Below are 25,404 nucleotides of genomic sequence, written 5' to 3'. Positions count from 1 at the left end.
CCTCTCATGGTATAGCATTTTAAGATATTTGATTGCCAGTGTAGAAATCCAAGTGTTATCAGCTGGTGTTTTGACCAATGAAACTCTAATTCTGCAATACTGATTTTTCATGACAGTGCTATTGAAAGAATGGGAAGACTTGTTAAATGCAAGCTTTAATGATTTGGTATTTATATTAACAAAGTTGGGAAGCTTGATTCTTTAGGCCTAATCTTACAAAGTATTTAAACTGCTTTGTATGTCACAAGCTTTCAGTTAAATCTTGCTAATTGGCTCAGATATGAGCTACTAAATAATTGTTTGGAAATTCTTCAGTAGTTAATGGCAGGCAAATTCTAAACGGGGTCTTTATTTTTTCATGTCACATTACTTGATTTGTTTATTGAGGTTTGTCTCCCATCCCATAACAATCATAAACATTTGCATTTGTGTAAGCATATACAGTCTGTCTTAAAACTAGCAAAATGATTTCAGCTCGTAGTAAGGCAGACGAAGTCAAGAAGATAAACTGTACAGTCCTTAAAAGATGTGCATTCATACTTTTTGCATTACAGTTATACTGCCATGTTGATCATTTGGGCAGCTGAATACTTATAGTCTTATTTGCAGTCCTGTGGGAATTCTTAACCTTAAAGCCATAAAGCATCTATGCCATAGCAAAGCTTTGAGATTTAGTAGTAGAAGGGACCATTAAGTGTGTGATTTTATTATTTTTTTTAACAACTCTCTTCTACATTTAAAAAAATACAAAACAATCATCCTAAATACTTGGTTGGAGGTAAAGTAGCATTTAATGAATTCTAAATTTACTGGCAATGATTTGAGCAATTCAAATATAAGTTGAGAGACTACTCTTATGGTAATTCCTATCATATTTGAAGCCTTTCAACAAGAGTATAAATGTCACTAGCAGTATCAATCCACTGAATTCTGAGAATGAATAAAGTACCCATCCCATGTGTATATACTCGTGCTTGAGTGACTAAGAGCATGCAGTCTGTAAAAACTTTTTAACATCTTTCTCCTCCAGATCTCTCGATGGCCGTCTACAGGTATCTCATCGTAAAGGATTGCCGCATGTTATTTACTGTCGTTTGTGGCGCTGGCCAGATCTTCACAGTCACCATGAACTTAAAGCAATTGAAAACTGTGAATATGCTTTTAATCTTAAAAAGGATGAAGTATGTGTAAACCCTTACCACTACCAGAGGGTGGAGACACCAGGTAGGAAGACTACTTCTGACTTTGTATAGCATCTGTACGTACTTGATCAGCATAATGTTATAAGTAAGAAAGAGAAAGATGATGCTTTCTCTTGCCAAAAGTACAAGATTCTTAGAGATACAGTTTTTGAGAAAACCACCCCTGATAGTTTTTAATAGTAAAATTACTGAAAAATCTTTATGAATGTGGAGATACCTTTACCCCTGACAAACATTTCCAGGACCGCTAGTAGTTTCCAGATGGCTAAATACAGCCCAGACTTAAAAGGAGAACAGAGATGATTCACCTTTGCTAATGTGGAATAGTCTTACTCGAGAGGCACTTCAGGAATCTGTTTTTACCACTAGCAGTACAATCATAGTGCTAGCAGTACTGAGAGTCAGAAAATTTCAAAACATCTGAAGAAATTGTTAGATGATTTAGATATATATTTTTTCCTTTTAGCTCACAGAAGCATGCATTTTGAAGGTCTTGCTAATGCTTTGAATTTTGCTTTTCCAGTCTTGCCTCCTGTACTAGTGCCACGGCACACTGAGATTCTAACAGAACTGCCGCCTCTCGATGACTATACCCATTCCATTCCTGAAAACACTAACTTTCCAGCTGGAATTGAACCACAGAGCAATTACATACCAGGTATTTTCTTAACTTTGGCTCTAAACAGTGTTTAACATTATGCTGCTGAAACAAAGACGGTAATTTTATGCTCCTAAGTGATCAAATTAATTGCAAGATGTGACAATAAATTAGATCTAGTCGATTTTGTGTATTAGTTCTAATGGAAATACCTGAACATTGCTGTTTTCAGAACACGATCCTGTGTGAAACTATATTGCTTACTTGGTTTCAGTAGCTTATTTAAGATTCAGAATGCTAATGAGTGAAAAATAGACCTTTGTCTTATGCTTTCAATCTGTTTTACAAGCATATAGGAGTTGCCAAATGCTGTGTATTGGAGATTGAGCAGCAGTTTACTACTCAATCTCACCACATGTAGTTTGGAGAGAAAACTTTAAGTTGCAAATCAGTGACTTAGTGTTTTGATCTGTAGTCAAAAATTGATCAAGGTCTGCTTTGTGTATTTGTTACTATTGTGTGCACAGTTTTGTCTTTTTAGTATGAAAGAACAACCTAACAATACTGAAATCAAAAAATTCCTTCTTCCCCTTCTTTGCCCCTTCCCTACCCCAAGACTAACCTGCTACAGTGCGCCCAAAAGCTGGTACTATTAGTGAAACATAAAATCAGTGAACTTTGTTTTCTGCCCCAACTTTGTGTTTCCTATCCCTTCAGGAAGTTGCCTGGAGTGTAAAACCAAGTCAAGCTGAAGTTTTCTCATAAATGTTTAATATAGCTATGTTATGAAGCTGAAAATTCAGATCTGGACTCTTTTGAAGAATAAAATTACTTGAAACTCAAATATGTGCAATGTAGAAGTTGTATCTATGTGTCTTAAACAGGTAGTTGCTTGTGTTTTCTTTAAATGTATCCAAGAATTGAAATGGCATTAAAAAATGCAATCAATTTGTTCTCATCTGTTTAATCTGGGCCATGTTTGTTGCCACCTAGGGACAGATCTTTAAAGAGCAATTTAAGGGGATAGAAATTGGTGCTGCTTTCCTAACTGATATATGCCTTCTTTGACTCAATCTGAGGGCTTTTGATACCATTTGCTAACAACTTACTGGAAATCTACCATTTGCAAATCCAGTGCTATGGAAATGAGCTAAAGCATCTAGGTAGTTATTTGCAGGAAGTATGTTCAAAGTGATTGTGGGTATTCACATGACTTTCAAATGTTTATGCAGCTAACCGTACCTTGCCTCCTTATCTTTGTCACTGACACCCTCCTGTTGTATTCATGGCATCTTACTTTATTTGACCTTGCTGACTTAATCTTGAACACTTAACTAGATTCTGATAAGTCTTGTGTGTATTGACAGCCTGCTTAAAAGAACCATTTTCTTTAGCAGTAGGCCCGACTAAGACCATGGTAGCTTTTCACCACAATACTGTCTCAGTACATGGTCTACAGAGAGGTTGGTTTCACTTTCAGCTGGGAAGATGGCGGTCGTTAAGGTTCAGGATGGCTGTTAGGGCTGTATGTTCCATTAATACTACTACTTGGAGGAAATCTCTCTTCAGACAGAGATTAGTTACGGAAAATAATCTGTGCCAGAGACTAGATTAGCAACTGGAAACAAGAGGTGTGGGTTGGATTGGAAATGGTTATTGACCTTTTACCATGGCTGTGGGCTTAACTATAATAAATGATTTGGAGAAGAGTGGAGTCCACTTTATGACAATGAATTCAATAAAAATGTGCAAAATTAGTATGAGTTTTGTTATCATAATTCTTGATAGTGAAGATTTCCCTTAATCATCCTTTTAAATTCTCATTTGAATTTTGTCACATCTATATTTAGCTCACTAGTTTTACCGAGTGAACCAAAGATATAATTCTTTTGGTTAATGTTTTTAATCAACTGACTTAATCTAGTTTCCTCTTGCTGGCTTCCTTCTGACCTTACTATATTGCTGTAAAATTCAGACGTGATATTTGATATAATTTGATTTTAATTCTTAGGCAAAAAGCTTTAAATTTCTGCTGTTTGATAATAATGTAATTAAATGTATCTAATCCCTCAGATGTCTCAGAAACAATTCTAAGGCAATTGTAGACATAGTTAGCTTCAAACACTTTCACTAAAGCAATCCAGATTTTGCCTTTAATATATAGTAGAATATCCTGAGTTGGAAGGGACCCACAAGGGTCATCGAAGTCCAACTCCATATAGGAAAAGACATTTGCCCACTTCAAAGAAAAATATTTCCTGAAAGGCAGTTGGTTAACTTATCTGGATTACAAAGCACCTTTTCAATGGAGAAAAGGAACATGCATATTCTTCTGGGTTTTGAAGATATTTCTGTTGAATTAAGCAAAGCTTCTTGTATCAGAATGCTTCAAACTTGTTACTGAGTTTGCTTTGGTTAGTGAAACTCCATCTTTGTTGCAATCCTCTCCTGGGGGACCCCTCTGTCCTACCCCCCATGGTGAGAGCCCCGCTCTTCACGGAACACGGGCAGTGGAGAGGTCCTGGAGTGGATACAACACGGACTCAAAGTATCTAGACACAGGAGGCCCAGACTTGCTGGAATAATCCCGGGTTTATTTCATGTCGTCCATCCGGGGCAAGAAAGAGACTGAAAATGCCCTGGGTCTTATCTCTTATACTAGGGGGTGGGGGTGATCAGGGGACACAGGGAAGTTAACAGCCAATGGGAAGGGGGAAGGGATAAGGTTCTCAGGTAGGAACTAACTTTACAGAGACTGAGGGTTTTACCCTTGGGACATACCATGATTTTTACATGCACTACAACACCTCACCCTTTTCTGTTATACAAAAATGAGAAAGAAGAAGAAAAAAAAAACTTTAGCTTATTTTTTCCTTTACCGTGAGCTTGCCCACCACTCACAATTGGTGGGCCGATTAGATTCATTTCTGTCGGCTAGTTCCATGTGGTTAGCTTCTGAGGTAGTAGAAATTACACTATTAAGGGTCTTTAAAATTAAACAACGGACAATTCCAAATGCTAACACAATCAAAAACAAAACAACAAAAAACAACAAGATTGTTTTGATTATTGAAGTCCACCATCCTGTGAGTCCCCAGCCTTTGAACAGCTCACTAAACCAGTCCTCTGATTCTTGTTTCTCTTTTCCAATCAAGTTTTTCATCTCTTGGAGGCCTCCATGGATGTTGGGAGCTTTCGAGGTCAAGTTCAAACAGCAAAGTCCTTCAAACTCCTGGCATTCATGTCCATGCAGAAGCAAAAGAAAATCTATAGCCGCCTGTTGCCGCTGAAGATGAACAGATCACACGGACACAGGTCGAGGTGTGGTGAAGAGAAGAGAGAGGTTTATTTTTCCCTCCAGGATTTATAGGCTCCTGACCACAGCCAGGGATTGGGTGGTCAGGATAACACTTTCTCACAGCACTGGCCATGAGAGATGTCCATCACAAGACGTGTAACAGAAAGAATGTACACATATCTATGTTTACAGTTACTGTCCTGGGAAAGTCTTTAGAAAACTATGTTAGCAAGCTCAGAAGCTGAGTTTTCAGGGCGACATCTCACCCTTTTCAGTTTAATAAAAAGAAAAGAAAAAAGAAAAATGAACAAAGAAACTAGCAACATTATAAACAATCAAAAGATAAATAACAGGAAAAAATACAATACTCCATACAATCAGAAGGCTGTAATTTCAGGGTGATATCTCACCCTTTCGTTATTATTAAAAAAAAGACAAAAAACAAAAAACCCAAAAAACAAGAACCAGAAAAAACAACAAAACTCAAAAATAAATGACACAATTGTCCAACATCAACACCTGCTCGTGGATGGCTCTCAATTTGGTCACAGAGGTAGAATCCAAGGCCAAATTGAAAGGTGCCTGGGAAAACCTATGAAATGCTATGACAGCAGCCTGTAATTCCATCAATTGGGCTGATCCAGCCTCATTACTCTCTAAAAAAAAACCTACAAACAAAACAGCGACATCAATGGAAAGATTAATATAATAAACTTGAGGAGCAAAGATTAATGTAATAAACTTGAGGAGCAGAAACTGCTCACAGAACCTCCTCCAGCATCTACTGTGCCTGTGGGGTCAGTGTCAGAGGTGACTTTAAAATCAGAGTCCCCCTTTAATAGACCAAACAAGGGAGACAGTTGTGTCGTGGTCAGTCCCATATAAGGACACAACCATGTAAAAGTCCACTAATATTTGGACATCATTCATGCAGTGTCTGCACTGAATGCAAAAAAAATAATTGCACCTCCAAATGCTAGACTGTTTGTCCCAAAGATTATTTTTGACCCTCAAATAATTTCAAGGAGGTTGTTTCTGGAGTCACTCGTAGCTCCATATCATCGGCAAATGCCAGCAAATTTGGATGCCTTGTGAAATGGCAAATCTCCATTGATATCTCTGTGTGGGCTCAGCATTAATGATACCTGGCACCAAAAAGACAAATTTCGGTCTGTCATCAGGATGCAAAGGAATTGCAAAGAACAATCCTTCAGATCCACAATGAGGACTAGCAAATCAGCAGGAAGCATGGCAGGTGAAGGCATGCTAGCCTGCAACATCCCCATGCTTTTCATCATAGCAGTAACTTTCTGGAGGTGTTGTAGCAACCTCCATTTCCCAGACTTCTTCTTGATAGAGAAAACAGGAATGTCCCAGGGACTGGTTGAAACTCCAGATCACCGTGATCCAACTGTTCTTGCATCAGTCACGGAGGGTGACTAGTCTATCATCAGAGAAGAAAAACAGAATCTGCTGAACAAAGAGTCAGTCTCAAGTTCTTCTTTGTGTTGAATGTCTCAGCATCGGGTCCAAGGGTCCATCAGCAAACCAGACAATCGTGATGTCCATGCCAGTGTCAAAACCCACAGAAGCTAATCTCTGACAGTATGTCACCAAGGATGGACAGGGTGCAGACCCGTTCAGGATGATCCCTGGCTGTCAGAACAGCAGTCCAGTGACCCAGGGAGGTCCAGGGAACCCGAAGCCACCATCTCCCCGCAGCTGATTCTCAGCTCTGCGAACATAAAACTCAAAAGGCACAAGGTGAGCAAATCCAGGTCTCACAGGGATAGGAACAGGAGGCAGGGGTGTGGAACCCATGGCAGAAATGCACCCCAGGAAATCCGAATCAACGTCCCCTAGGTGAACAATGATGCCCTGAGCAGTGGTGTTCAACCTTGCCACAAGAAGAGCACTCATGCCCTCACCCACCGGACCAAAGCATTCGGAAGCACATGGAATGCCTGATATGCTCAGCTGCACAGTCATTTTACAGGAGGACAAAGTCCACAGGCCAGCTGAAGAAGCTCCAGCAGCCTGGGACCCCTGGCCTGTCAAGGCCACCGGTTTCGCCCCCGCGGCATCACCATCCGAACCAGTGATAAACAGAGCAGGACCTTGGTCTGCCACAGCCGCAGGAGGCGGCGGGGCAGGCCCGGCTCCAGCCGCAGGCTCGGGTGATGCCTGGGAACCCGAGATGGGGGGGCTGGAGGCAGTTCAGCACAGCCCGCCTCCAGCGCCGGGAAGGACCGAGGCGCCGGTACAGACACAGCCTGCGAAGCCGTGGCACCGTCCTGCTCCGCTGCCAGGGAGCAGGCATGGGAATCCGGCAGCATGGGACCGGCAGAACCCGGCCCAGCGTCGGCACCACTCGCAGAACCCGCCCCCACGCCCCCCGAATCTGGCGTGGGGGGGGCAGCACTCGGAATCACCCCTAACAGCGTTTCTTCAGGGGCGAAAGGTCCAAGAAGCGGTGCCGGCTGCTCCTCCGCTGGAAAGGCGTGCGCGGCCACCGGCGCGGAGCCTGGCCCCTGCCCGTCCCCCACCGCGGGGCGGGGCACGGCCCAGCCGCAGCAGGGACACCGTACAGACCCCGAGGCATCCCCCAGGGCCGGCAGCGCCCCCCGTTCAAGCACCCCCTCATCGGTCTGTGCCGGGAGGGCACGCAGAGGCGGCGACCCCGCCCCGGGCTTCCATCGCCGCGGCGCGAGCCGAGGCAGCGTTACACCTCCCGGGTCCGCGGCGCCCCGGACAGCCTGCTGGCAGGGATCCAACCCCGCCCCGGGCCTACACCGCCGGGGCGCGGGCCGAGGGGGGGCTACACCCCCCGGGCCTGCGCCGGCCCCCTTCAACCCGCCGGGGGCCCCGGCGATCCCGGGGGAGCTGACCTCGGGACCCGACCTCAGAAAGCCGCACCTTCGCCAGATCCCCAGCAACCAGAGCACCCGGGGCTCATAATCGACCAGCAGAGCCTCGATCAGGGAATCGCCTACAGCGCCCCAAGCCGACTGAGAAAAAATCGCTTCAACCACAGGGAAAAACCCCTCAGTTCTCCCATACTCACACAATTGCTGAAAGTCAGCATACGAAACATCAATCCCTCTCTGATCATGCACTGCACGCCATATCTCCAAAACCAGGCCCTCCGTAAGAGGAAGCCCAAAACCATCCATAGCCACAGGCTAGACAGTACCCTGTAACACACGTGCAACACACGTAGGGGTTCACCAGATGTTGCCGCTGAAGATGAACAGATCACACGGACACAGGTCGAGGTGTGGTGAAGAGAAGAGAGAGGTTTATTTTTCCCTCCAGGATTTATAGGCTCCTGACCATAGCCAGGGATTGGATGGTCAGGATAACACTTTCCCACTGCACTGGCCATGAGAGATGTCCATCACAAGACGTGTAACAGAAAGAATGTACACATATCTATGTTTACAGTTACTGTCCTGGGAAAGTCTTTAGAAAACTATGTTAGCAAGCTCAGAAGCTGAGTTTTCAGGGCGACAGCCGCCCTGTTCTGGAGGGTAGCTTTTCTGGTAATTTCTTCATCTTCGAGGAGGGAGCTGAGGGCAGTGGATGTTAAGTTGGCCTGTTTCACTACCCAGCATTCTAACTGTCCTAATTCACCTAATGCCTGGGCAGCTGCAACCCATGGAAGAAATATAGATACAGCAATTCTTTTTGATTTTGCCCAATGAAAAATGTCAGAATCACAATTTGGATCAAAAATGTCAGTGTTTCTTTTGTAAATTTTGTGGGTTGAATTGTCTTTTCAAATCCATTTTTTAATTTGGGTTTGGTTAGGTGCCAACAGGGACAGCCTCCCAAAGGTACACGGTCCTCCTCAAAGGCGAGATGGGATCCCTGCCCACGCTCTATCTCCACAAATCAGAAATATGCTTTTAGGGAGGGTTCTTGGATGTGAACGGAGAGGACCATTTGCTGTGACGTGACTGCACACTACACCATTGCCTTGCCTTAAATTTGTTTGGATACTGTACTACATGGTGATATAATTTAGGGTCTGTCAGTGTGTTATACATAAGGTGGATACAAAAGGGTGCAGGGGCAGAACCTAATAGCTCTAATTCTTGGGGTTCCTTTTCTGCTCTGGGCAATTTTGGTAGCCACTCTTCTACAGGGTTTGTAACTGTTACCGTTCTCCGCTTACGGTTTTCGAGTGGCTGGGTGCTATGTGTTTTGGAATCTGTATTAAACTTGGGATCACTAAAGCTGGCTGAAAATTCTTCAGCCTGCAGTGGGATTCCTATCAGACAGGTAGACATAGGGTCTTTTGCTGCTGCAGTGGACAGGCAGATGCTCTCTTGTTGGAGTGTTTGTGCCGGGGTCACCCAGATGTTCTGTTGTGGCTGAGGGACGATCCAGGCTGCTGTTAGGCTGCTCAGTGCGAGCAGGATGACAGCAGGGTTAAGGCTCATCATGGATTTGAGTGAGAAGTAGGTTATTTCTAAAAAAAAGGGGAACAGACTTTTTTTTAAAATATATTTACAGCCAAAGTATGCAGGTCAGAGGCTAGAAAGGTTTCTTCTTGCTCTCTCCGGCGGCCTCGTCTCTTGGAAGCAACAGCCACTTGCTTCTCTTCTCTTCTTGCTGGGGCTGGATTCTTTGGAAGAAAAGGTTTTACCCATTTCTGAGGAATCCATCGGGGGGCCTGTAGGGGTGGAGACACATGCATAGCCATGCCCCCCAATGACAAGTTCATAGGGGCCCTTGGTTTGCCAAATTTCATGGTCCCTGATTAAAACTGGTGGACGCTGTGACAATTTAAACTGATCACCACTGTTAAAATGCCGAGTCACAGGAGGATTCATGTTTTCAAATGAGCAGTTTAGGAAATTAATGGTAAACAGAGCTTTACAGAGTTTCTGTTGTGGAGACATCCACACTGCTTCGCTACCTTGCCTGGCTAGGACTTGTTTGAGCGTCTGGTGGGTACGCTCGATCACAGCTTGACCTGTGGGGGAGTGGGGGATGCCCGTTTTATGTTCCACTCCCCACTGCTGGACAAATTCCAGGAACTCTTTGGATTGATATGCTGGGCCATTATCAGTTTTAATTTTTTTAGGGATTCCCAATACAGAAAAGGCCTGTACTAAGTGTTGCTTGGCATGTACAGATTTTTCTCCTGCATGAGCAGAGGCATACACTGCTCCTGAGTATGTATCAATGCTCACATGTACATACTTGAGGCGACCAAACCTGGGGATATGTGTAATGTCTGTTTGCCACACTTCACAGCTTTCAATTCCTCGGGGATTAACCCCGATGCCTAATGATGGCACTGCCTGGAGTTGGCAATTGGGACAGGTAGCCACAATGGCTTTAGCCTGACCCCATGTCAGCTGGAACTGACAAATCAGTCCTGGCACATTTTGATGGTATTGCTGGTGACTTATCTTTGCCTGTTGAAACACATCTGGGAGACATACCTTCTCCACTGGGGCAGCAAGGGAATCAGCCTCCCGGTTCCCCCAAGCGACTTCACCTGGCAATGGGGTATGCGATCTTATATGCATCACATAGAAAGGATGTTCTCTATTTGAAACCAAATAAATCAGTTTTAAAAGCAACCTAAAGAGATGCTCATTCTCAATGTTTTTGAGAACTGCCTGCTCTGCTCTGGACACCACTCCCGCTACGTAGGCTGAATCAGTAACCAAATTAATCGGTTTTGAAAACTTCTCAAAGGCTCTCACGGCCGCGGCTAGTTCAGCTATCTGGGGTGACCCTTCTACAAACTCAACATCAGCTTCCCAATGCTGAGTCTGAGGATCTCTCCAAGTCATCACCGACTTGTGAGAGGTTCCAGATGCATCAGTGAACGCTGTAAGAGCTTTGAGTGGCCTTCGGCTCATTTTCTCATGAGGAATGAGGTCAAATTCCTCATTAAACAATTTGTGTGATGGCACATGGACTGAAATTTGCCCACTATAGCTATCCAGAGCAAACTGGAGGTTAGCATTGCTCTGCAGCAGATGCTCAAACATCTCTTTGGTCAGTTTCTCAGGGGAGTTTTTGCCTTCTCCAGAGAGCCTGACCGGGAGGTAAATACACAAAAAGTCACAACCTGCCAGTTCCCACAGCCTTACCCTGGCCTTTTGGATCAGCTGAGCCACGAGGTCTTGTGGTTTGGTGATAGTTTTGGGTCGTTGATGGGAGAGGAAGACCCATTCTATTATTAAGAGTGGATTTCTCTGCCCTTTGGCCCACTGGAATATTAACCCATGTAGATGTTGCAATTTCCCCAGGACAATAAATTTGAAAGGCAGCTGAGGTTTGAAGTGATGTGCCTCTCTTTCTTTCAAGGCCCTTCGTGCTTTTTCAACTGCATTTTTTGCTTCTCGAGTCAGTTCCCTGGGAGACAGCAACTGTCTCTCCCCTTTCAATAAATTGAGCAGGGGGCTCAGGTCTTCATTAGTGAGACCTAGGCAGGGTCTGACCCAGTTTAGTGACCCGCATAGGGAATGGAGATCTGCTAGAGTTTTAGGATTACCAATCATTTCCAATATTTGTGGAACCACCGTTCGTGCAGTAATTTCCAGGCCCAGGTATTTCCAAGGTGGCATCATTTGAACTTTGTCTTCCTGCAATTGGAATCCAGCAGAGGTTAAAACTTTAACCACTCAGTCAAGGGTGTCCTGCAGCATGTTGTTATTGGGACAGCACACTAACACATCGTCCATATAATGCAAAATGATGGCATCTCTTTTTTTCAGCACGAACAGGGGACAGCAAGGACCCCACATACCACTGGCAGATGAAGGGGCTCGCTTTCATCCCCTGAGGTAGAACTGTCCAGTGGTACCGTTTCATTGGAGCTTCCCTGTTAATTGTGGGAATGGAAAAAGCAAATTGTGGTGCATCCTCTGGGTGCAGGGGAATTTGGAAAAAATAGTCTTTAATATCTAGCACTGCTAGCAGCCAATTTTGTGGTAACATAGTCGGGGATGGCATACCTGGTTGAAGAGACCCCATGTCCTCTATTTTTTTATTTCTCTGAAATCCTGAAGGAGGCGCCACTTATCCTTCCCTGGCTTTTTTATTACAAACACTGGGGAATTCCAAGGGCTCGTTGTTTCTACTAGGTGTCCCTTGGCCAATTCTTCTTCTACCAATTTTTTTAGCGCCCCAAGTTTTTGTCTGCTGAGAGGCCACTGGTTCACCCAAATTGGATTATTATCTAGCCCAGATAGCTTTTGGACCGGACGCTCTACAGTGGCCTCCATCAAAAATCCTGGGGGGTTTCGGGAATTTTTAATTTTATTCCCCACTGGGACATGGTGTCTCTTCCCCACAGGGGGCACCTGTAGTCAGTGACAAAAGGTCAGACACTAGCCAATCTTCCATCTGGGCCTTCAATATGAACAATAGCTTTAGAGATCTTTGCCAGTTTCACCCCTCCGATACCCTGTATTTTGCCTGCCACGGGTTGCAGTTCCCAGTGTGAAGGCCACACCTTTTCAGGTATGATAGTCACATCTGCCCCAATGTCAATCAACCCTTCCACATGGAGATGCTCTGATCCATGTGTCAGGTTGCATCCCATAATGGGTTTGTGCTCACCAACCACTTCTGCCCAGTATACCCCTGGTGCTTTGTCATGTACTGGGACTTCTGTTGGAACAGGGATCACTTGGGCTATTATCTGCCCTTTTGCTACATAGAAGGGTGGTTGAGGACATCTTGCCAAGAGAGTGAGGTGTGTTAGGTCTCCCTTAATTGTCATGGGAGCCACTTCAATCTCTATTGGTGTGTGTGCTGTGTCTCCAATAACAAAATACCTACTATCCTGTCCAGCCAGGTCTTGTGAATTATCCTGCAAGTGCACTCCAATGACAGTCCAATGGTCAGATCTGAAACAAAAAGCTTTAGCAGTTACAAGTCTGAATCGCTTTTGCGGTTGCCAGATCTTTTTAGGCAAACGTTCCTCACAATTATATTTCTGCAGTCTCCCACCCCGCTCCCTTTCCTCCCCTTTTCCAATTAAAATAGCGTCTTTTTCCTGTTTCAGGTCTGTCATATTTATGTTCTCACGCCTGGCAGCAAGGCTCTTTAATTTTGTTTTTTTTGTTGAATGGCTACAGTTTCTTTCTGGTGTTTCCCTTGTTGCTGGGTTTGAGGACAGTTCCTTGCAAAATGTCCTGGCCTCTTCCACTGGAAAGAGATGATGTGCTGCAGCTGTTCTGGTGACATCTGTGTCTTGTTCATTCCCGGTGTCACTGCTGCCACTGTCCTTGGGTTTCCTGGTTTCTTGTCATGTACACTGTACAAATCTGCTTTCTGGGCACATGCCTCAATCATATCTGCTATGGTGGGTGGAGGATTAATAGGTAGACTCAGAATTACTCTACGACAAGCCTCGTTGGCATTCCTTTGGGCTATTTCTTTAAGCAGCTCCATCTGGGCCACTGGTTCTTTGACTTGTCTCTGTATCTGTAGCCTAAGACGATCTACAAACTGCAAGAAACTCTCAAATGGAAGCTGATTAATATTAACATAACTGACTTGAATATCAGCTGTTGGTAATTGGTTAAAAATGTTTTCAGCTACATCACAAACTTTATCTGCAATAAACTTTGTTAATACTCTCACTTGATCAGCAGGATTAATCCAATTTCCCTCCCCACATAAATGTTCTAAAGTGATTTCATTGTTCTCTGTATCATGTGCATTTTGATTACTTTGTTTGAGTTCAGCTAGGAGTTTTGTTAAAGATTTTTTCCATAAGCTTTCCCAAAGATCATATTCAGAGGGAGTTAGTAGACACCAAAATAAATCTTTAATATCTGCAGGAATTAAATCCTGTGATTTCAATGTAGTTCTTATTATTCCCCTCAAGACCTTGCTATCATGACCAAAATCATTCTTAATTTTACAAATATCCTTGATTACTTGGTAATTGAAAGGTTGATGTTGCAATCGCATTGCTCCTCTGCTGCTACTGTATATTACAGGAGCCACTGTTAGCATAACTTCATCTTCCCCAGGGCTGGTATTCCCTGGGTTTCCCTGCGCCCCCCCCCCCCCCCCCCCCCCCCCACGCCAGGTTCTACGGGCCCCATTCCCTCCCCGGACCTGTGGAGAGACCCAGCCCCACCCCCGCAGGAGCTGGGCAAGGGCGCGCCTCCCCCCCCCCGGGGGGCAGGGTTGGGACACCCCTCCCCCTGCCCCTCTGCAGGAGCAAGGGGTGTAACTCTCTCCCCACCCCTCCTCCCTGTGGGGCAGGGGGCAGAGGGATAAGGAATAGGGTTACAGCCTCGGGGGGCAGGGTCATAGGGTGGGGCCAAGGCTGGGGGGTGGGGCAGGGTGGAGGAATGTCAGGGGGAACAAAGAGATTTTGATAAGTGTTAGGGGTGGGAACTGGTGGGTGGAAAGGATTATGGGTAGGAGAAAGGGGATACACAGGGGAATTCACCATGTGGCCGGGTAACATGTGGCCAGTGCCATCTTGGCTCTCAGCCACATGGGGATAGGAAGGTACATTTTCTTTAACACTGGGAAAAGAAGGGTGTAGAGAAGGAGTCCTGATGGCTTGTGAACCAGAACTGGGTGGCTGAGAGAGACACATGGGACTAGATCTTGTATTGTTTTTCCCGGGTATCTCTTCCAGTGTAGGAGCAGAGGTTTTGGGAGAAAAGTTAGGGGAATTAGGTGGATACTGCAGTGCCTGTTTGTCTTTCATTTTTATTTCTCTGTTAACCAATTATTTTCGAATTAAAAGAAAAACCGGGATGAATTTCAGAGCCGGTTTGTCTCCTCCTATTTTTAAGGTTAATAAATTTCCAATTTCATCCCAGGCAGTTACTGAGTCTAATTGCAACAATTCGATCTGTTCACTTTGCTGAGTCAAATATGATACAAACTGTTTTAACTTATTTTTTGAAATTTTTACATTTGTGGTTTTTAAAAAATCTTGTATTTTTTGTGTATGACTCCTTTCTTGTGTGGAGAGCTGTGAACCCATTCTGGAGGTCAAGGCATCTCTGCACACAATCTGTCTATTTTCCTTACTGCAGAAAACAAACTGGCACTGCAAGGGTTACAATTAAACTCACACTGGTACAGGCAACTGGGAGAATTCCCTCTCCTTCTCCCCCTCTCTGCCCACGGCTGGGGGATCCCTGCCGTTTTGCACGTGGCGGAGCCCCGCACAGCTGCTGCTTGGAAGGGGTTACAGAGGAGCACAGTCCCCCGGGGTCTGTTTCACTCTCCACCCCCCCCACCCCCCCCATCCAGCTTAGTTTTGGAGTCAATCTTACCTTGTTCTGTCGTTTCTGGTGGTGGAAAGATACCCGTTGCCCTGGAGTCGGTCCCCTGGTGCTGGAGGATTTTCGACTCCCTTTTGGAAACTTCTTTTTTGCTGTATTTTAAATGGCGTCCAAAGTCTTCAAAGAATGGCTGGCCCTGGCTATGATAAGCCTTTGAACGTGGGCTTGTTCAGCCCTACGATGGGCGCCACTCTGTTGCAATCCACTCCTCAGGGACCCGTCTGTCCTATCCCCCGTGGTGAGAGCCCCGCTCTTCATGGAACACGGGCAGTGGAGAGGTCCTGGAGTGGATACAACACGGACTCAAAGTATCTAGACACAGGAGGCCCAAACTTGCTGGAATAATCCTGGGTTTATTTCATGTCGTCCATCCGGGGTAAGAAAAGAGACCGAAAATGCCCTGGGTCTTATCTCTTATACTAGGGGGTGGGGGTGATCAGGGGACACAGGGAAGTTAACAGCCAATGGGAAGGGGGAAGGGATAAGGTTCTCAGGTAGGAACTAACTTTACAGAGACTGAGGGTTTTACCCTTGGGACATACCATGATTTTTACATGCACTACAACACATCTTTAATGAAAGCTAGTTAAAAGAATAGATGATTGTTTTAATAGAGCTTGGAAGTAATAATGATAATGGAGTTTGTGCAGTGTAACTCTTTAAATAATACATTTATTGAGTAAAATAAACTTTTAGGTAATGAAAAAAAATGGATTTGGGGATTGAACTGAAAAGTAACCTTCACATCTATAAGGCATGGGAGTGTATCTGATCTGATGGTTATAGTACATTAAGACAGCTCACATAATTTTATTTTTTTTGTGCAAGTCACCAGATGAGGGGTTTTTTTCATTTATAATTCTGCTCAATGTGAAAGCTGTCAATCACAATTGCAAAATGTTACTTATTCTAGTGAGAGTATCTTGTTTTAAATGGAAAAGATAAAGATTATCTGTTAATTATATAACATATTTGAACAGTTGACTGGCATACAAGAGAGGATACATTTTGCATAGACAATTAAGGCAGGTAGTGTGTTTGAAGACCCACTGGAAGGAGAAAGGGATGGCAAAATGACATTCTAATAAAGTATTTAGGTATTGAATGGAGCTCATGAGGACTTGAGAACGAAAACCTCAAATGCTAAATATTACAAATTTCCCCAGTCATTGAATCATTAGGTGTTTTCTTTTTTTTTCTTTTTTTATTTTTTTTTTTTACAGAAACACCACCTCCAGGATATATCAGTGAAGATGGAGAAACAAATGACCAGCAGTTGAACCAAAGCATGGATACAGGTAACTACTTTCAAAACTTGGGATCACTAGCTGTGATCCCTCTGCATAGCAGAATCAATTCAGCCTAAAAGATGATGGCAGTTTTCCTCTGTACAACCTGGTGTTTTCTGCTTAAAATATCATTTTCAGTCTTTATTGAACAAATTAATATTTTGTTAGGGGAATGCTTTTAAAACATTCTGTGCCATATTAAGTACATTACATTTGTTTTGTAACAAAAGCATACAGGTCTAATTAAGTCTTCATCAGATTTTAATAGCAGATTTGTTTTAACCATCCCCAGCTTTACCCTCTGGAGACAGGTTCATTGAAGGAATGTGTCTGTTGGCCTAAACAAGTTACAGACTCTGAAGTTTGAGAACCTGTCTCTTACCTCTGGTACCTTATCACTTTTGCCATGTTTCAAATCAATTCTTGTATGGAAGGCTCTATGGAAAGAGTAGTAGAAATATTAAGCATCCATGCCTTTGTATGAAAGAGTTTCTAGATAATGTGGTTTGCTTTAGACTTGGCAAAGAACAGTTAATGTGCTGGATAAGAACATCCTGCTATCTGCTGGCAGACTTGAGTGTATTTGGTTAGCTAATGTTAGCAATCTTTTTCAGTTGGAATCAACTGCACCAGTTTCCAAAAGAATTGCAATATTTTCCCACTATGTGATAATGGCTATCTTAATTTAAAAAGCCTCATATCAGCAATCATTGTAGGAATGATTCTGTGCAAAGCCTCTTTGTATTTTGTCTACAAGTGCACAAATTGTGTTGGAGAGTTCATGTTTTTCTATATTTTTCCTTCCTCCTTCCAGGAAAGAATAATCTCAAATGAGGAAATCCAGCTTGTTCTTCTAGAGATAAACCCTCTTCTTTGAGAATAGAGGCAATATCTTGCTTGTCTCGTCCACTTTTTCTTAGCTTTTTTTCCACTGAATTTTGGGAAGAAGTCACTACCTTCTCACTGGGCTGAAGCACCTCTCTTATGAAGACAGGCTGAGAGAGTTGGGGTTGTCCAGCCTGGAGAAGAGAAGGCTCCAGGGAGACCTTAGAGCACCTTCCAGTACCTAAAGGGGCTACAGGAGATCTGGAGAGGGACTTTGGACAAGGGCATGGAGTGATAGGATAAGGGGGAAGGCTTCAGACTGACAGAGAGTAGGGTTAGATTAGATACTGGGAAGAAATTCTTTCCTGTGAAGGTGGTGAGGCACTGGCACAGGTTGTCCAGAGAAGCTGTATCTGCCCCATACCTGGAAGTGTTCAAGGCCAGGTTGGATGGGGCTTTAAGTAACCTGGTCTAGTGGAAAGTGTCCCTGCCCATGGCAGGGGGGTGGGAACTAGATGATCTTGAAGGTCCCTTCCAATCCAAACCATTCTATGATTCTGTGACACATAAAGTTATGTTCACAGAGTGTGCATGAAGTGAAAGTTCTGCCAAATACAACACTAAGATATTAATTAAGTTTGTGAGGAGGGATAGGGTCCCATGAGTCTGGAAAATTAAATGCAGCCTTAATTCACAATAAGTGTGTGATATGCTGGAAAAGTGGTGTTAGTATTTCTGAGGTTTCTTATTCCGAAGAATTTCAATGTAAAACTATATCTAGATAATGGTTATTCCTACTTATCTGAAATAACGAGAGTCATTTGCTCTGAAACAATCTGTATTGCTTCAACAGGATCTCCAGCAGAGCTGTCTCCTAGTAGTCTTTCTCCGGTTAATCATAGCCTGGGTAAGCTGGAAATACTTGTAATTGTTTCTCCGTGTGATGACACTTCTTTATGTATATATTACAATAAAACTGAAAATGTACTTAAAAAAAAATAAGACCTGTATTAGAAGGAGAATATTGGGTTGACTTCCTGATGATAAACAGAATAGGGCTGGGTAAATAACTTCTTAACTACTACTCTATTTCTGTAACTGTTGAGTTCCTAGCAAAGCGAAAGAATAATATGGTTGTGTGTGCAGGACTAGCATTTATAAAATAAATAGTTTAAAGAACGTTAGCCAATCCATAGTGCTGCCCAGACTTGCTGACTCCCTTGTATATATGTTCTGCTACTCTTCTCATGTACTGTTTCACCTATAACTGCAACACAATCATTGCTCCCACATTAGTTGCCCACCTGCTTTGATCAGGTTCCATTGCTGTGTATTTGTATAAATGCCTCAGGAAGATCAGATTTCCCTGAGTTTGTTTAAGAAATGATGACAGAAAAATGCTTTTCAGAACACTTAGTAAGTAATGAGGGTAAGTAAAAAGGGGAAGCAGCTCAGGAAAAGCTGAAGATGCACAGGGAAGATAATGAGATCTCATAGGGGAGAGTAAAAGGAGGTTAGAACTGCTTTTTGATAAAGAGATAGTATAAGATCTAGTGTAATATAAGGAAACACAATTTTCATATTAATATTTTTCCCTTGTGTGGTTCAGTGTTTGATAGTTTAATCTTTTCTTTAACATTGCCAAAATGTTTGCAAGTTATAGAAAAGCAACAGAAATGTCTCAACATCTGGCACTCACAGAAGCATTAGCTTAATCATTTTGCCAAGCAAAATGCAAGTACTGAACTAAATGAGCTGTGGTCAGATTAGATCACCCCCTCTTCCCCTCCTTCTTCTTTTGTATGAAAGTCTAAATTCCATTCTGTTTACTGGAGTAGGTAAAAATGACAGCAAGTAAAATATCATTTGAGGAGACTACAGCTGTTGTTTCTGGGAGAGACAAATGGCAGGGCAGATAGATTTCAGCCTCGAATTTTGTATTAAGCTTGCTTTAAATTTTTTTTTTATAGACTTGCAACCAGTTACTTACTCGGAGCCTGCATTTTGGTGTTCAATAGCATATTATGAATTGAATCAGAGAGTGGGAGAAACCTTCCATGCATCCCAGCCTTCCCTGACTGTAGATGGCTTTACAGATCCATCAAATTCAGAACGATTTTGTCTAGGTTTGCTTTCCAACGTAAACAGAAATGCTACAGTGGAAATGACAAGGCGACACATAGGTAACGATAGCTGATCTTTAATTTCATTTTAGACATGAAATTATCTGGAATGATCCAGGTAGGATGGTCAGATCTGTGTTTTGCGTTCCTTTCACCCTTGTGCAGCCAGCCATAGAACTTCTCTCTTGGGGCTTGCCAAGAAAAGCCTGATCTCTTGCTAAGGACAGAAGTGGAAAGATAGAGAGGTTGCTGCTTCTGAAACTGAGGAGAAATATAGCTGCTTCTGTTACCACAGCCTGTTGCAATTGGGAAAAGATGTAGTGATGTCTAGAGCTGAAAGGAGCTCCCTTTCCTCGATCAGTAGTCACTAAGCTGATGGCAGGAGGAAGCCACTGAACTGCAGGGGATTTCTGTTGCTCATGTTGCTGTTCTCTGCCTTCTGGAAAAAGATGACACACCAAAATATCCCAAGAGGCAGGTTTTTGGCTTTCAGGCTCCTCACTGGACTGCTCTGCCCTAGGTAGCATTTATATTCAGAGTTGCTTATAATTGAAATTTAACCATTATTTGCAAAATATTAGCATGTTGCTTAGCTTATTCTAATTTATAAAATGCAGAATGAACATTGGTAGTACTTGAATGCTTTTCTGAAATGGGAAAAGCTGCAGTTGAGATAACATGCTGTTTTGACATGATTAAGATTTTCTTTGTAATGGTTAGTAAAAAATATTGTTTACTGCAATGCAGTGTCTTGGCTTTAGGTTCTCCAATAAACTATCCTTTTTTTTCTGGATTCTTTTATTTAGCAACATTCATGATGTTTTTTGGTTTGATTTTTAGTAAAAAATTCAACCTATTTAATAGAACCTTCTGATTGCCTCTATGCCAAATCCAAATGCTTGTCTAATAAAAATTTAGATGGCTACACCTGTGCCAACTAATCAAAATGATCAATGATGAGGAAAAGCAAAAATGTAAGGAACTTTCATTTTTTTAATAGACCAATTCACATCTTGTTTGAAAAATTGTTTTAAAGAAAAGGGAGAATAGAAAGTATGACCTTTAAAGTACCTGTTAACTATAAATAGCTTTCTTTGAGAGCTCAATTGTACATTACTTATCTTCTGCTAGAAATTAGCTATACAGGGGTTTTTTCCGCTCAGACAGAGAGAACAAAACCACAATTTAAAAGTGAACAATAATATTTCTTATGGGATTTTTTTTTTAATAGGGCTAAATGAAGTCCTGTTGGTTTTGTTCAAGTAGTACAGAGAAAGGGGTATGCAGTGGGTTGTGAAATAGTATGGGTGCATGTAAGCAGAGTGTTGAAGTGGTACACTGTGTTTTCCTTTTTTTGCCATAGTGGCCTGTGCTGCTTCATATATAACACTTAAATACTAGTACAAGTTTTAACTCTGCTGAACCTAATATTTTTATTTTGATTCTGGTATTTCTTTAAGTAAAAAGTTATTTGGTAATGAACACTGCTTTCTAATTTTGATTTGGTTACAAGCCATTACATGGCTAGAAAATTCTATCTCACTCTTGACCAAAAATTATTCTACTTCTTCAAATATTTTGAGTTTGTGGGAGGAAAATTGCAAGTTAATTGTGTTCTGCTCCTGCTACAGCTGTCAGCCCAGCAGTGTTGTCCTGTAGATAATTGATTTTTGTTTCTGTTATAAAGAAAAACCTTGGCCTTCTCTGAAACAAATACTCTCTTGTTTCTTAATCTTCTTGGGTCATATCATAACTAGAGTTCTTTTCAATTTTGCTACAGGAAGGGGAGTACGTCTCTATTACATTGGTGGAGAAGTTTTTGCTGAGTGCTTAAGCGATAGCGCGATTTTTGTTCAGAGCCCTAACTGTAATCAAAGATATGGCTGGCATCCTGCAACTGTGTGCAAAATTCCACCAGGTTAGTAGCTTACCAAAGGTCTTGTGTAAAAATATTCATTGAATGTATTCACTGGACATTTTCTTTCCTTTTCATAGTTTTGGGCTTCTGGATAGCAAACACAAGTATTCATTGATTGATTGTACTCTTTGGACTTTTATTTTTCTTTATAGGATGCAATCTAAAAATCTTTAATAACCAAGAATTTGCTGCTCTTCTGGCTCAATCTGTGAATCAGGGTTTTGAAGCAGTTTATCAGCTTACTAGAATGTGTACCATAAGAATGAGTTTTGTTAAAGGATGGGGAGCTGAATACAGGTAAAAAACTTTGTTTTTAATTTTAGAGTGCATTTTTCTTCTTTCACTAATGTACTATTTCTGTCTGGTTTGAAAGCTGTACCTACAGGCTTCTTAGTGCTACTGTAGACATGCTGTCTACAAGTTGAACCCTATCACCCTGAAACTAGAGCCTTCTGATTGTTTAGAACATTGTTTATTTTCCTTTTGATTGTTTAGGATATAGTTAATTTTTCTTTTTTCTTTTTTAAAAGAGAAAGGGTGAGATGTCGCCCTGAAAATTAAAGCCTTCTGATAATGTTTTCATAGTTTTAGTTACTTTCCCATGAAAGTTCTATAAACATAAGTTGTTTATCACATTCCTTCTAAGAAACGTTTTTTGAAGGACATTTCTCATGACCAGTGTGCTTGGGAAGGTGGTAACTTAATTATCCAATCCCTGGTCATTGCTGAGAATCTATAAATACTGGAGTCAGAGAATAAAGGGAGCTTTTTCTGTTCTGACACTGAGAGGCGTTCGTGTGAATCATTTCGTGTCCTTTAGCGACAGAACCCCCTATTTTCCTTTTTCTCCCTCCTCAGCTATTGAGGTTTTAAGTTATAAAGATCAGAAATTGATTTTAGTATTACAGTCAGCTGTTGAGCAAGGAATATTGTCAAAGTTGTTTCCTCATTTGGTTTGTCTTGCTTGCTTATTATGGCAAAATCACTGACAATATCTAGAAGTTTCACAGTTTGTGCTGTGAGATTATTTGCTGTTTGTTAGATGTAGTAATTTTGGTCTTTGTCCTGTTCTGTGTGGAGTATCATGAGTTCATTAGGTTATGGTGAGGGATGCAGTTGACAGTATCTGACAGAAAGAATTGAAGTAATTTGGAGTGCATTCTGCAGAATGAAACAGCTGGAGAACATGCATTTAAGAGATGACAAATATTTCAGAACTTGTAATGGAAAAAACTTTGTGGGAGTAAGATGACTGTGTTTATGTAGTAAAACTGATAACTTTTTTTTTAGTGGAAAAATAGCCTTTTATCTGCTTTTTTAATAGATTCCAATTTTATTCTTTATTTAAACAAATTTCTTAAACCTCTCTAGCAATTTTCCCCTGAAAGAATGAAGTCTGACATATCAATACCTTATTGTAATACATAATGACTTTTTAAAAAATCCATATAATTTCTGAAGTTGAGTAATGGTGTGTAGGTTCCACTGTGAATCTTGGGGGTTTGTTTTTCTTTATCTGCTCTTGAAATATACACATGTAAATAGCAGCACAAATGTCCTAATGGGACACTTGTGGCTGGGTTCTTTTTCCCCCTTGGACTGAGATTGATGAGAGGCAGTTTTCTCTCATTCGGACATGGTTGTTTATTCTTTTCTTGCCTATATTACATATATACAAGGTACAAGGAGCTACATGCACTAAGATAGAAAGGTGCAAAATGGCTAACAAAGAACTTTTTCAAGGTCTTTTATATGTCTATTTACCCAATTAACAAATGCCAAGTAAGTTATTTTTCTTAGTGACCCAATGACCCGACACCTGTGTGCTGCACTGCGGCACTTTTTAATCCAATCACTTAATACTAGCTTAAACCTTAGACTTTAACTTTTTCACTCAGTGACTTAAGAAAATTCTCTAATTTACACACACACTCTTAGTTTTTCTATTTCACTTTAACAGTTGTTTCTATGGTGTTATATGAAATTCAGTGCTTTCTTGGATGTCAGAGCCAGGTATCAGAGATAAGGGCACACATTCTGTGCCTCTGACTCCAACACACAAATATGTGGGGGAGGCTTCTCAGATAAATTAAGCCAATTTTGTAGAAGTCTAATTAGATTAAGTGAGAAATTTGAGTAATGGAATAAATTGGTACCTCTTTGTTAGTAAGAGATACACAAAAAAGAATGTGTCTCAAGTTTAAAGAATTATTGGATTTGTCTCGAAAGAAGTATGTATACACTTACACATAATTAAATATAACATTCAAATCGGAACAGAAGAGGCTTAATAAGTCAGATTATATGGAGACAACTTGAAGTGAATGGAGAATAAGTGCTGAATTAAAACAGTGAGGAGCCTTTTGGTAAATTTGTTTCTAAGGAGGGAGAATGTTGGTTGTTAGTCTATAAACTGCTGAGAGATCATAGGATTAAAAAAGCTGCAGTGAAAACACTGCCAGAACACCACAGAAACTGATTACTGGCATAATGCTGAACTAGTTTCTTTGCATCTCTATTTAAGATGATGTTAATAAAGTATTGATGCACAAAACCTGTAAGTTATGCTGCAGTTGTGATTAAAGCAAGACAAGGTTGCTCCTGCAAACACAACCTTGAATTTAAACAAATGTAGTCTGAATTATCAAAATAGACCAGGAGGCACTGTAAAATCCATCATTCTTGTTAAAACTTCCATGCTTCATCATTATGTCAAAAAGGTTTCTTATACAACGGGCTTGGGCAAAGCCAAAGCATTACTTACATTTTATGCTATGTGGGTAAATGCACAGACATGGCAAAGTGGTACATTTTGTTTGTTTACCAAACTTATAAGCTTGATAAACAAAATAGTTTGCAACTTTTTGCTCAACACATGTTGGCTAGAATTAAGGATGGTGGTAGAAATTCAGCTCAGCAGTCAAGTGTTCACGTTATCACAAGGGCTATCCAGGTCTAGGATCATCATCTGAAGAGAGTTCAGTAGAGACATAACTACAGCAAACAGACTTAGTGACATGTGAGCTAGAAATCTGTGGGTAGAAGAGGCTGAGTTTTAGTTTTGAGACAGCTGCTAAGCAACTGTTACTATTTTATCAACTTCTGCCAGTGTAGTGCCAAGCTAGGGTTGTTGAACAGAACCAGTTATAAAATTCTGAGGAAGTGTGTTGTGGAATACATTGTAGGGGAGTTAACAGCATTGGAATAATGAACTTACTTCTTTGGGAAAGGATTTGAGACTAAATTGAATTATATTTCCTGTGATTTAGGTTGTTCTATTGGATCACTTTATTTTGGCATAGGCATTTGGGGCTAAGATAAACAATGTTTTTTAGAGTGCTGAGTGTGCACAGACCTCAGCTGCTTTCTTTTCCTAGAAAATGTGAAATCACTGACAACTTTGGAAATTCATCCTCTCTTTGGCTTAATTTTTCTCTCTTTTTAGTTCCTCTGTTTATATAAACAGATTTCCTTAAAGCGAAGGGTTCCAATGCCAACAGTAAAAATGAAGGGGCTGGGTTTGTATCTAACTAATCTGCTGCCTTTGAATCTTGATGGCTTCTTGCTTTGACTTTGGGATAGCTAGAATTACTAGGAAAAACTGGCTTAGCAACAATAGTCTTGGCAGTCTAATTTGGGAAAATTCCCATGCCTGGAGCAGGTATAGTGAAAAAACCAGAATTTTTCAGGCAGAGTATGTCTGATACTGATTTTTTACTTTGGAGATGAGAAGGAAAATTTTTGAACAACAGCTATCTGAAACAAGGATATATGGGAGAGTGAATGAAGCTTTTTTGCTTGTCAGCCCTTCAGCCTTACTGAGACTTGCAATATGGTGTTTAATTAAGGGCTTCTA

General features: G+C 41.7%; 2 protein-coding genes across 3 annotated transcripts in view; one reads left to right on the top strand and one right to left on the bottom strand.

Moving 5' to 3' along the window:
* LOC131592506 (skin secretory protein xP2-like) overlaps window positions 1-25,404 on the bottom strand; it is a 120,779-nt gene that overhangs the window by 54,593 nt on the left and 40,782 nt on the right. The window lies entirely within an intron of this gene.
* The window catches only part of LOC131592502 (mothers against decapentaplegic homolog 2-like), a 102,157-nt gene that overhangs the window by 75,668 nt on the left and 1,085 nt on the right, over window positions 1-25,404 (top strand). For both annotated transcript variants that reach the window (XM_058864052.1, XM_058864053.1), the window contains 7 exons: window positions 1,031-1,224; window positions 1,726-1,860; window positions 16,617-16,691; window positions 18,361-18,414; window positions 19,478-19,690; window positions 21,411-21,548; window positions 21,701-21,845. In XM_058864052.1, the coding sequence (XP_058720035.1) occupies window positions 1,031-1,224; window positions 1,726-1,860; window positions 16,617-16,691; window positions 18,361-18,414; window positions 19,478-19,690; window positions 21,411-21,548; window positions 21,701-21,845 (954 nt within the window). The remainder of the gene's footprint in view (window positions 1-1,030; window positions 1,225-1,725; window positions 1,861-16,616; window positions 16,692-18,360; window positions 18,415-19,477; window positions 19,691-21,410; window positions 21,549-21,700; window positions 21,846-25,404) is intronic.

The sequence above is a fragment of the Poecile atricapillus genome, chromosome W, assembly GCF_030490865.1.
Source record: "Poecile atricapillus isolate bPoeAtr1 chromosome W, bPoeAtr1.hap1, whole genome shotgun sequence".
NCBI lineage: Eukaryota > Metazoa > Chordata > Aves > Passeriformes > Paridae > Poecile > Poecile atricapillus.
The sequence above is the reverse complement of the archived record's forward strand: the minus strand, read 5'-3'. Positions and strand labels throughout refer to the sequence as shown.